The 13,117-nt window shown below is 36.3% G+C and overlaps 1 protein-coding gene across 2 annotated transcripts in view; it reads left to right on the top strand.

Annotated features, from left to right (window-relative positions):
* The window catches only part of CAMSAP2 (calmodulin regulated spectrin associated protein family member 2), a 154,522-nt gene that overhangs the window by 116,122 nt on the left and 25,283 nt on the right, over nt 1–13,117 (top strand). For both annotated transcript variants that reach the window (XM_027843406.1, XM_027843405.1), the window contains exons 7-10: nt 4,870–4,963; nt 8,955–9,048; nt 12,425–12,501; nt 12,820–12,889. In XM_027843406.1, coding sequence (XP_027699207.1) covers nt 4,870–4,963; nt 8,955–9,048; nt 12,425–12,501; nt 12,820–12,889 — 335 coding nt within the window. The remainder of the gene's footprint in view (nt 1–4,869; nt 4,964–8,954; nt 9,049–12,424; nt 12,502–12,819; nt 12,890–13,117) is intronic.

The raw sequence follows: 13,117 nt of genomic DNA, 5'->3' as shown, positions 1-13,117 counted from the left end.
GAAATTTTTAATAATTTTGAAGAGAGTAGTTTCCATTGAATGATGAGGTCAGAAGCCAGACTGAAAAGAAAGAAGTGGAGGTACCTATTGTAGATGACTTTCAAGGAATTTAGCCACAAAAGGGAGGAGAGATATGGAACAGTAACTAGCAGGGAAGGATGCATCAAAGGAGGGTTTTTTTTTTTTTTAAACATTTTTTTTTCTTTTTAAGCAATTGGGGTTAAGTGACTTGCCCAGGGTTACACAGTTAGTAAGTGTCAAGTGTTTGGTCTGAGGCCGGATTTGAACTCAGGTCCTCCTGACTTCAGCGCTGGTGCTCTATCCACTGCACTACCTAGCTGCCCCTAAGGAAGGGTTTTTTGAGGATGGTGCAGACATGGGCATATTGGTAACCTGTAGGGAAGTAGCCAGTAGAGGAGAAGATATTGAAGATAAGTGAGAGAGTGGGGATAAAAGAAGGGGATGTCAGCTGGAGAAGATGGAATGGGATCACTTCTGCATGTCAGAGGGTTTGCTTTGGCAAGGAGAAGGGCCACCTCATCACGTGAGACAGGTAGAGGCAGAGGTAGTTGCAGAAGGACATCTGGCAGATAGGAGTTGAGGAGGAGGAAAGGAGAAGAGGAAGCTCTGGGAGAAGGACTTCAGTGTTTTCAGTGAAATATAAGGCAAGATTCTTGACTGAGAGAGTGGGGGAAGAGGAGAAGTTTGGGAAGACTGAAGAGGGATGAAAAGGTTCATAAAACTCCTGTGGGTGAGTGGCATAAGTAAGTTATTTAGGAAAGGTTAATAGGATTTTCTTGCTTCAGTCAGTGCCCAGTTGAGATTATGTAAAATAAATTTGTAGGGGATCCAGTAGGTTTCAAGATTCTTGTATCACCACAGGTCCATATAGTAGGAGAATGGGGGATGAATCAGTTAATCAATAAGCATATGTGAAGTGCTTAACACATGCTTATTGATTAATTGATTCATTCCTATTTTCCGTCCAATAATTTGTTTCAATTCCTCAGGTTGTAGTTGTAGTGCTGTCTTTTCATCTGACAAGATCAGTTTGGTATTGATTTTGATCTTTGCTCTTTCTTTAATCTTCTTCTGACTTTGATAATGGGACATTTTTGATAATGATCTCATCAGTGTGGGTATTTCCTTCATTCATGCAAATTGTAACTCACCCATACTTTCTCATCCTGTGCAACAGTTATCTGTATCATGCCACAGATCTGCCACAGGTTCCACCCAGCAGGTAGAAGACCTCTAGCTCTCTTGAAATTGTGCTTGTACCACTGGAGCACCCTAGGCTATATGTTGTTATCCCTTCTTTTCATTATATAACTGCCTTACCTCCTTTTCAGTCATTTATCTCCCTGGTGATTCTTCAAAATCATGGTATTGCATTACTCATAGCCATTTAACATCTCTGAAAGAGTGTTGTTATTAACAGTGTATCTGTGTTCCAGGGAGAAGTTTGGAGTCATTAAAAAAAATTATCCAGTTACCCAAAGATAGTTGTGACTTTTCTTATTTAGGTATATAGCAAGCACTTATTGGTTGACTGATTTAATTCAGAACCCAGTTTATCATCTATGTTATGGCTGTACAGGACATGATTGGATCTGCTCTACAGGTGGCTATGACAGGTTGTGTCATAATCAGGACAGTGGGCATTCTTGATCTGATTGGTTTTTCCTGTGTGGTTGATCTTTTCATGATCTCATTTAGGAGGCTCTGCTGCATTTGATATAATCAGCACAATCAGTGCTCATATACTTATTGCAAGTGTATCCAGTAAATCTTATGGTCTTCCATTTGAACTCCGTACTGTATATTCGCCATGACAGTGACAAACATGTCGACCTCTTTTATGCCTCTACTGATATTATTGATCAGGGATAAACAGTGTTATCTTTGTTGTTATAGCTTTCAAGTAGAATTGTAACATGTATAGGAGATACCTTGTGGGAAGAAAGCCTTAAGGGATTATTTTGCTAAACTGAATCAAATTTTTTTTGTAGTCAACAGATAAGGACAGTGAAATTTGGGTTTTCTCCACCTTTCAGCTATTTGTGAGACTGTAAAGATGTGGCCTGTTGTAAAATATCATTCACAAAAGCCTATTAACTTTTTCACGCCTTCATCCATTTAAGTTTGCAAATTACACTCAGATTTAGAAGTGGGAAAGGAGGCATATGAATTAGTAGTTATTGGTATTTTCTTGGTTTGGAATCAAACTTTATCTTTGTTATAACAAGCTGATGGTCTCATGATTGTACAGAGACAGCTGATTTGGAAATGACTCCTCCATTGAAACCTACTCTTCCTAACTGTTAGAATATAATCAATTTATTTTGTATGACATTATTTGGTGCTTGCTCTCTCCAGCAGTTTCTGACTTATTAAAGGAATATATGTTCAATATATGTGTGCGAGGCTTCTGTATAGAGCCTTTAGCTAGTTTCACTTCCTATTCCTAAGACTTCTTTCTCACCATTTTGCCCACTCACCTATGTAATCAAGTTGTTAAAAATCAATTTACTATTAAAAGTCTTGTGAAGTGCTTCTCCTTTCTCATGCTCTACAACAGATGTTATAGTGTAAGATTCAATTTTCTTCATAGGGGTTTTGCTTGTGTTTATCATGAGAATTACATAGTGATATAACTTAGTGTTTGAGTGTTCTTACTGCCTTCTGAAACGTGACAGAACTTTTATTTACTCCACCAAGGAAAACAAATGAACCCTCCTTCCATTTAGTTTCAATTTCCTTTTGTCTTCAATTATTGTAAAATATCAAGATTGCTGTGATCCAGTTCTTCTAGTATATATTTCTCTATTACCTACAGAGTAAAATCCAAACTTTTCAGCCTAGAGTTCCAAACCCTTTAGAATTTAGTCCCATCCTTCCAAACTTCACCAACTATTACCCTATTTTTCTGTTTCTTCATGGACTCTTTATTCTGAATAAATGGAAATATTTACTGTTTCTTCACCATGTGCTGCATTTTTCTGCTTTTCTGCCCTAGGATACTTGGTTCTTTCTGCCCGTGACATTTCCTTCCCCAGATGCCATCTTCACTTCTCAAAAGCCTGCCCGTTTTTCAAAGCCCAGATGAAATAAAAACCATCTCCTCCATTAAGCTTTTTCTGATATCTGCCCTACCCCCACTTCTGTGGTACATACCTTCTGTCATGTGTCACATTCTACCTGATATTATAATTATGTTTTAATTTGTCCTCTCTCCATAAGCTCCTCATTCATCTTTGTAACCCCACTTCCCTGAGCACATTGTCTTAGAACTTAGACATTTCCATTGCTCAGTAAATGTTTGTTGAATGTGTCATGAAATGGTTTTTGAGGAAGATTAATCTGGCAGTTGTGTGTTCAAGATATTTTAAAAGATACAGGCACAAAAAGTAGGAAAAAGTCTCGACACTATTATAATCAACAAAACAGGTGATTCAGAACTAGGTTTTGCAGTGGTAGAAACACTGGACCAGGCAACCGGAACTTGGGCTATAGCACTGGGGAATCATTTCAGCCCTCTGATCCTCAGTTTCCTCATCTACAAAATGAGGGTATTATAACCTTTGCTTTTTCATCTCAGATTATGAGGAAAGTACTTTGTAAGCCTTAAAGCACTGTTTGTTGTTGTTCACTTGTTCAGTTATGTCTGACTCTTTGTGACCCCATTATGGGGTTTTCTTGGCAAAGACATTAGAGTGGTTTACCCTTTCCTTCTCCTTTCTCTTCAGTGGATTAAGGCAAAAAGAGGTTAAGTGATTTGTCAAGATCATACAACTAGTAAGTATCTAAGGCTGGATTTGAACTCAGGTCATCCTGATTCTAGGCCCAGCTGTCTATCCACTGAGTCACCTAGCTTCTTCCTATATAGGGCTATATAGATGGGAGTTATCATCATCATCATCATCATTATTAATTCTCAGACTTAGGGTCCTCATCTATAAAAGGTGGGAGTGGCCTAGATGTTATGTAACATCATCTTGCTCTAAAATTCTGAGATTATGATTGTAGGAATTGAGGATGTGACAAATATCTTTCAAAGGAGTTACTGACAGAACCTGGTAGCTGCCTGGATATAGGCTATTAGTGATAGGGAATGCACATATGAGTTCATGTTTGAAGAAACTCCTGGATAAGGAAACTCCCTCTTATAAAGGCATGTAGGCATTTTCTGGCCAACTTACAATCTCAGGAAATTGCCCAGGGCACCTAAGGGTACATAACTTGCAAAGGAGACTACAGGTTTTTGAGTTTGGGTCACCAGAACAGGGATAGTACCATTAATAGAAAAATTTGAATGGAAGGTTAGGTTGGTGTGGAAGGTTATTCATTTGTTTTGTGTCTTGTTGAGTTTATAGGATAATAAGTTCATATGGGATTCATACAAGGGAGAGAGTGTGTGTAGTGAATACTCGAGTTCAATTTCCTCTTCATCTTCATGTTCCTAGTTTTTATATTGTGGTGTTTTGTTAATGTGGACTTTTCAAGTAACATATGCTTTTGAGGGCTTAGGCCTTTAAGTATGGTAAATGTTTGCAAAAAAAATAAGGATGGTATTTTCTGGTAAGGATAAGAAAAAAGCAAGGTTGTGTTATTGCTGTGCCTAACTTAATGCTTATTAAAAATAAATTTTATGTTCGCCCATTTCAGCATAACTAAGAATCATTCATAAACTTCTATCTAGAGTGTTTGTTATTTAGAACCCAGGGTACCCAAGGAAAGTCCAAGGAGTCAGGAGCTGAGCTGATATATTTATAACTTTCAGATTTAATTCCATACTTTTTTTTTCCCACATAGGATCAAGTTTTGTTTAATTGGGATTTTATGTTAATTTTCTTAACCTTCTTACAGAATAATTATTTAGTGTTCATGGCAGAGCTGTTCTGGTGGTTTGAAGTTGTGAAGCCATCGTTTGTACAGCCTCGTGTTGTCAGTCACCCGCAAGGTAAAGACAAATACAAAAACTTAAAATTTTTTGTGACCCTATGCAAAACAAAAACAGAAGAAGGTTATGTATAACCACCCCTTGCTTGGCCTTTTAAAAGGCAGGCCTGTGACACTTACAAAATCATGCTCTGGCATGAATCAGTTGTGAAGATACTGAAAAACTGCTCCTTCTATGTAAACGTCTGAGGTGCTGATTGGTACGGATAGGGCAATGGAAACTGCATAAAGAGACATTGGGGAAGGACCTGAATGGAAGGTCAAGACCTGCAATGCCCTGGCTGGCACTGAGTTACTCTTAGCACCATATTTATCAGATTCCACACTTTTTGCCCAAGTTTCTGTTACACCCTATAGCCCTACTCCCCCCCTGAAATAAGATTTTGAGCATTTTAATACTAAAATATTCCAAATCCATTAAAATTATTTTTTTTATTTGATAGCTGAACCTTGTTTAAGAATATTGTTTATTCAAATGTTGAAGCCTAATAGATTTTGTGAATTTTAAAATATTATGTTCTATTGATTTCAGGGTTTTTGAAAAAGGAAATTTGTATAAGCAAGGGAAGGGAATAAGTATTTATTAAGAGCCTGCTATATGACTAGCATGTGTTTCAACACTACAAATTTCTCATTTTATCAAATGAAAAAGCATACTTACAAATATCCATAGAAGTACAAAGCAAAGAGGTATTTCTGAACTGTTATCGCTAAAGCAAAATTTGATGTAGCAAAAATTAAAAAAAATTCTCTTTGACTTCCATTATTAAATTGAAAATGTGTTTTTGTAGAAAAAATGTTTTCTTCAAGGGTGTGTTTCTTCTTTAACTTCCTAATTTTTAACTTGTAACTGTTGTTACTGTAGTATACTCTTCTTTTTTCTCCATTTCTTTTCTGTGTAAATGTACAGGGCTCAAGTCATGAAACAAGATAACAAACTTTCTCTTACCCTTCTCTAAGGCAGATTTTTTTAAGTGACCATAGGTTTACCTGGGTAGGGATTTCTCTGTGTTTGTCCTACTTTTTCTCTTGTCTCCTCCAGTGTAGTTATCACTTGCTCTGCCTCTCCAGGATGTCCTTACCAGTACAACAGATCCCTCTGCCTTCATCACTTGGTTACGTAGCACAGTAGCAAAATGAGGAAAATGAACTAATCTCTGTGCTCCTCCTTCTTAGAATCATCATAATAGCTAGCATGTTTGTAGCACTTTAAGGTTTGCATAGTGCTTTACAAGTATGGTCTCAGTTCATCTTCACAACAATCCTGGGAGGTAGGTACTATTATTAGCTCCATTTTTACAGATGAAGAAACTTAAGTAGACAGAAGTTAAGTGGCTTGACTAGGATTACACAAATATTAAGTGTCTGAGGCCCGATTTGACTTTAGATCTTCTGACTCCAGGTCCATCATTCCATCCACAGCTGCACCTAGTTACCCTGGTAGTCTTTGTCTAGGCAGACAACAAAGCCAAATTTTCTCTTTCTGCTAGTGGTTTCTCTCCATTTGCACCATTGGGAAAATTGTGTATTCTATATTTTGGGGAGCTTTTTCATAGCTCCAGGTCATGTTGTATTAGGCAAAAAATGACAAGCAAAGGATCACTGTACTTGTGATAGGAGAAACATTAGTTGCTTCATACAGTCTTTCTGTCTGCTATGATGAGCTAAATTCAATTTAAACACCATGCCTTAGGCCAAATTGTATTCTCCAAGATGTATAGTTACCTCCATAGTTCAGGCACCTCTTCCGCTGATGTAGTGGCAGCCCTTTTCTGACTTGATAGATGGTCTTCATTCCATAAATTATTACATTAAAGTCATCTGTGTCACATTTTCTCCTTATTTTAAAAGTTGTGTTAAAAAAAAAAAGCCTGCATATTGGTCATTAAGTTTTAATTCAGGGCCAGTTTTCAGTAGATCATCTATAAGAATACAATTTAAATCCTTCAGTTTAAAATATCAAGATACATCCATTCCAGTAGTTACAAAAATTAAGTAATTATGAAAAGAAACAACCCAAACCTTCTTCATTAATGATTTATAGAAGCTTAACCTGGACATGTTTGAATTTCCTTTTCAGTGAAATGTTCTCTCTTGGTTGGGTGAGAGGAGATCCTTGTTTAATTACTGTATAGGAAGAATACCATACTTTCTCTAATACTGTGTATAAGGTAAAGAAATGACATCCATATCTGGTTAAAATTCCATGGAAATTTTGGCTAAATAAAATACCAAGTTTCCATTAATTTTAAAATATCTCTGTTTGCTTTTATTCTCACTTTACACAGTATTAGTCCAGTTATAGCTGACTTTTTTTTTTTACAAACTTTGCAGTATATTTATAGAAAATCTGGAACACTTCAGGAATTTCTTAGAAAGAGTTGAGTTTTTAAAAATCATTTTAGTAGAGAAACAAGTATTTGCTATGATTTTTTTTTTTAACACCAATAAGGAAAAACCCTGGAGCAATAAGAAAACAGCACTCTTTGATGATTCTTATTCTTGTTCTCTTAAAACCTTTCCTCAATTTGTAAAATTCCGCAAACCTTCATACATCTGGGACAACCCCTGGTAGTTGCTACCAAGCTCCTTTAAACCCTTCTCAGGTGTCAGTATTCTCTTATCCCTCAGGTCCAGTTGGTAAAGCTTGGGATTTGATGGTGGTTTTATTGGATTACTGAGGGGGAAAGTATCAGAAGAGTAGCGATATAAACTTAAGTGAAACATTATAGAATGACAGTTTCAGGTGCCCTATCCTGATTTCTATCATTTTTGCCCTTGTTCACATTCGACCCCAAGGTTACTCTTTCCTTCCTGACTCCGCCCTCTCATATATTGAAGATGAAATGAGACAGTGCTATTGACTCCAATAGAACAGCCAGCCATCAGTTTGTTTAGGATTCTTTCTCTCTGCTCCAAATATGTTTTCTAGATCAAAGCATTTTTTTCTAAGACTGCCAGTGTTGGGGATGCCATCCTTGACTCCTCCCTCTCTCTTACTCCTCATATGCAATCAGTGGTTAAGTCTTGTTTCCATCTTTGTGACATCTCTCCTATGCCCCCTTATCTCTCCTGTTGATACTTCAGTCCCCTTGGTGCAGGCTTTTATCGCCTCGCACCTGCACTATTTCAATGGCCTGCTAGTTGGTCTTCCTGCCTCAAGTGTCTCCCCAATCCAGTCTATCTTCCACGCAGATGTCAGATTGATCTTCCTAAAATGAAAGTGTGGCTGTTTTCCCCTTCTTCTCCTCCTCCCTGTTTAGTAAGCTCCCTGTCACATCCAGGATCAAATAGAAAATCTTTTTGGCGATTAAAGCCTTTCATAACCTGACCCCTGCCTACTTTTCCAGTCTTCTTATACCTTACTCCCCTCCAATCCACACAGGCCTCTGCTGTTCCTCAACTAAGGCAGTCCATGTCCTGATTCCAAACATTTTCTCTGGTTGTCCCCCATACCAGCACTACTCTCCCTTCTCATCTTCACCTCCTTTCTTCTCCGGCCTCCTTCATGTCTCAACCAAAGTCCCATCTTCTGCAAGAAGCCTTTCCCAGTTCTCTATAGTTAGTGCCTAACTTTTGAGGTATGTACCCCCAACATTTTTCTTATATGTATATAAATTGTGCTGTGTTCCCCCCCTCCCCCATTAGACTGTAAATTCCTTGAACTGGGGCTAATTTTTACCTTTCTTTGTATCTCCTCTGCTTAGCACAGTGCCTGTGACATAGCACATGCTTAATAAATAGCAGTTGACTGACTGACTGCTGGGTATGAAGTAGAGTTTTACTCCTTTTCTGGTCCAATCCAGATTTCTAAAGAACATTTTTCTCATGTTGCCTACCATATATTATGCCACTTTGACTGAAATTTATTTTTTTTTAATTTTTCTAGACTTTGAATCATATTATTTGAGTTTTAAATTAATTTGATGTTGGAAATACTATAACATCAGCTAAAGAAAGTGGTAACTTAAGGCTTTCATCTTCTTTTCTAGCTGAACCTATGAAAGATATGCCTTCTGTTCCAGTCTTGAATACTGCCAAAAGAAACTTTACGGATGGTTCGTGCAGTTCTGACTTCTCTACGAGGTAATAACAGTGATGTATCACCATTCTTGCAATATTTACTAATGAAACTGCAGCAAATGCTAATTACCTTCAAAAGAAGCAAGAGTTTTTATAAGGTTATAGGGGTTTTCATAGCCCTTAAAAACCATCTTTAAATAGTCTTTAACACCTTTATCCAAATTAAGTATTCTTTGAGATACATTACAAAAAAGTGTACTCTGAATTCCTAACAGCCTCCTCAAAACTCAACTTTTATAGCAATGGATTTGTAAGATTTGTTAGAGCAAATAAGTTAAACTCATACTCTGTAGGGCAAATCTATTATTAGATTTTTTTAAGTATATAAAATATGAGCTTCCTTTCAGGCATTTATTTTTACATTTTAAAAAATTTTTGTATGGCTACCAATAGATCTCAGCAACATAATAGTCCCAAAATTACCCTATGTACATTTTGTAGGGTTATTTTGCTTTCATTCGTAAAATCGGGAAACCTGAATTAAAAGCAAAATGAAAATTTTGACTTGATTAAAACCATTTGCCTGCCATTTAACATGTCCTGGCTTCTTAACCCTGCACAAGGTATAGGGAATTAATTTTGTTGGATATTTTTGCAACAGAGTCTGTAAACTTTTAATATCTGTTTATCAAAATCTAAAGTTTATTTTTATTTTGGAATCTCTAATTTGTTTTTTTTATTTGAAATTTATTTTTCTCTGTTTTCTGCATCTTTATTTATATTTTCCAGAGGCTGAATCAAACCTTTTAAATTTATTTTATGTTTTAGAACATCCATGCTTTTTATACCTTTTAGCTAAGAAATTCAAAGAACTTTACTTATATATGAAAATATTATAATTAAGTTGCATAAATATTCAGGGTTAGACCTAATACATTAAAACCACAGCTCTTGGCGTGCTGTTTTAAAAGAAGGGTAATATCTGCATTCTGCAGCTACCTGTGTGGTCTTGGGCAAGTCACTCAACCTCCTCAGGCCTCAGTTTCCTTATCTATAAAATGAGTAGGTGGGACTAGATTGAGGTCTCTTCTTCTTCTAGGTTTGTAATCTGATTATCCTGTAAAAACCAAACAAGTGACAGGAGTGATTTTGGAGGGATGAGAAGAGCAAGCAGGGCCAAAAGTACAGAACGTGAATGGGAACAGATTCTGTTAACTCTTGGAAAGTTATGCAGTCCATAGCCCAAAAGAAACTGGAAGGGAATGTGTTTCAAGTGAGCGTGAACCACTCAGGTCATTGTCTCCTTCACCACCAACCTGTGCTCAGTTGTTAGGAAAAAAAATACTTAATTTTCCCCACTTCTCCCCCAAAAATGTGTGACTCAGACATGCTTAAAACTTTGAGAGGAAGATAGGCTGACTCGGGCCAGATCGCAATGTCACTCATTAAGGTGTGTTTTCCTTCCCTATTGTGAATTAGAGGACATTAAGGAACAAGGTGAAGCTTACTTTTATTGGCACCCAGACCTTCCAGGTGTGGCTTCATCACCGTGCTTGCTGTGTTTTAAATTCCTAGGATGTGAGAAACATATAAGTGTAAAAACGAATTGTAGATCCACACAGATGATTTTTAATAGTTCATTGTTCTCATTATATGAATTATGTCCTATTAGATCTGATAATGAAGAGTTAATTGCATGTAGAAATGCATTCTAAAGTCCAAATTTAAATTATCTTGAATAGTAATTTGTTTTTGATTATCTACCTTAATTGTTCCCATTGTTGTAGATAAGTAAGAATTGACTGGGGATCCAGCTATGTTATTGATTTTATTATTGTACCTGGGAAAAAAAATGAAATTTTGCTTGAGAGATGCAGTATGGTCTAGTGAGAAAGAGTACTGGACTTGATATCAGGAAACTTGAGTTCTAATTCTACCTTTACTTAATAACTAGAAGATTATGAACTTATTAACTTCTCAGAGCCTCCATTTTCTCAGCTTATAAGATTGGGATGATACTTGTACTATTTTACTTCACGGAATTGTTGTTGGGAAAGCCCTTTGTAAACCTTACCGTGCTATATAAACTTCTTAGACTTGGAGAGTCTAAACAAGATATTGTTTTAACTATATGAATGTACCAGATTAGTTTTACCCATCCATGCATCTATCTATCTTGGTTCTGATTTTAGGAATTCAGGAATAGAAAAAATTAAGAGGGAAATAGAGCTGGTGTCAGTATTTAGCATCATAGGTTCAGCCTTCAAGAGTTGGAAGAGCTATTGACTCTTGGTTATACTAGATGACCCTCTCTTTTTACATGTTAGGAAATTGAGACCCAGAGATATTAAGTAACTTGTCTGAAATCACACTGCTAGTAAGTGGCAGAGCTAGGATTCCAAACCAGGGCTTCTTTCTGGTTGCCAATCAAGTACTTGCTCCACTGTACACAGTTTATTCTTTGTCCTTATTTTACTAAATTTTTTAAGATTCATGTTCTAAGCAGATATGAAAAAGTTATTAAGAAATTCTGTTTTAAATAGAATGCCCTCAAGCTCTCTGCTATACTTGTATACTTAAAAAAACCCCAAAACTAGGAAACTTTTTTTTTTTTTAAGATTCATTGTTATTTCAACTACTTAGGTACATTTTACTAAAACTTAAATCAACTTCAGGGAGCATTCAGTTGAGTTCTCCTTGTATTCATTTTCAGATCAGATATTGTTTGTGTCATATTATTTCTTTTCATGTGAATTTACTAATCTTTGCAGCAATCTATTATCTCTGATAAAAGTCTCATTTCTAAGATACATAAGGAACTGGGGCAGCTAGGTGGTGCCACGGAAAGAGCACCAGCCCTGGAGAGAGCACCAGCCCTGGAGTCAGGAGGACCTGAGTTCAAATCCAACTTCAGATACATATTACTTGTGTGACCCTGGGCAAGTCACTTGACTCCCCCCCCCCCCCCAAAAAGACATGGGGAACTAAGTCAGATTTTTAAGAAAAAAAGATCCATTCCCCAGTTGATAAGTGGTCAAAAGAACTAAGCAGTTTTCAAAAGAAGAAATCTAAGCTGTCAATAGCCATATGAAAAAAATGGTCAAAATCACTAAAAGCTAAAGAAATTAAAATTAAACAATTCTGAGGTATCACCTCACACTCATCAGATTGGCTAGTAAATGTCTGAACTTATGTTTTCCTGACTCTCAGGTTTAGTGTTCTGTCCCTTGTTGACCATCTAGCTGCCTCATATATGATCACAGTTATTATTGTTTTCCAATGTATGAATAAGTTTGAGGTTTAAAAACTGTATAAAGTGTCTATTTCTTAATCTTCATTGTATATAGAATGAGAGGTGGTGAAATTGTTTATATGTTCAACTATAATACACAGAATTTTTTGTGTAACAAATGTATAATATTACTTTGATTTATTTTAGGGAAGGTACTGCATTTTCCCAGTCTCATCATCATCTGCCTGCTAGACATCAATATCCCCAACCACCATCTGATTCAGGTAAAAAAGTGAAAGATTAAAAGAGAATGAGCTTTAGTTACATTTTACATTTATTTGTTTTGGCTTTGAAATAATCACCAAGAATAAGCATTTATAAATAAATAAGAGTGGTCATTCTTTATTCTGAAATAGTGACTAATGTAGCTGGCTTAAATAGCTTGTGTTTCATTTACTTTTTCAGTTAATTAGAAAATCTGCAGTTCTTCAGATTGTTACTTTGCTTTTTGTAATGCCAATACTTAGATTTATAAAAGTTCTTGTTTTCTTAAAGAAAAAATTGTTTTCTTGTGATAAAATGATTCTGTTTTGCTTTTGAAGGAGGAATTAGAAGGTCTACATCTATGTCTTATGTTGATGGCTTCATAGGGACATGGCCCAAAGAAAAAAGGTAAATAATAGAAGTTATTTTTAAATACAGCCACTAAGTAAATCTGTTAACCAGATTACAGTTTGTATTTAGTCCCTAAACTATGGGAAGTGTTAGAGCAGGCATGTAGTTGTGAAAGGATTAAATATGGTTAAATTTAGAAGCGTGGTCAGTAGGTTGCCCCTCCTGATATCTTCCATGAGTTCTCCCTAGTTATAAGCAGGTAGAAAGAAAAAAATGTTTTCTCCC

Source organism: Vombatus ursinus, unplaced genomic scaffold (assembly GCF_900497805.2).
Source record: "Vombatus ursinus unplaced genomic scaffold, bare-nosed wombat genome assembly UNPS02014909.1, whole genome shotgun sequence".
NCBI lineage: Eukaryota > Metazoa > Chordata > Mammalia > Diprotodontia > Vombatidae > Vombatus > Vombatus ursinus.
The sequence above is the reverse complement of the archived record's forward strand: the minus strand, read 5'-3'. Positions and strand labels throughout refer to the sequence as shown.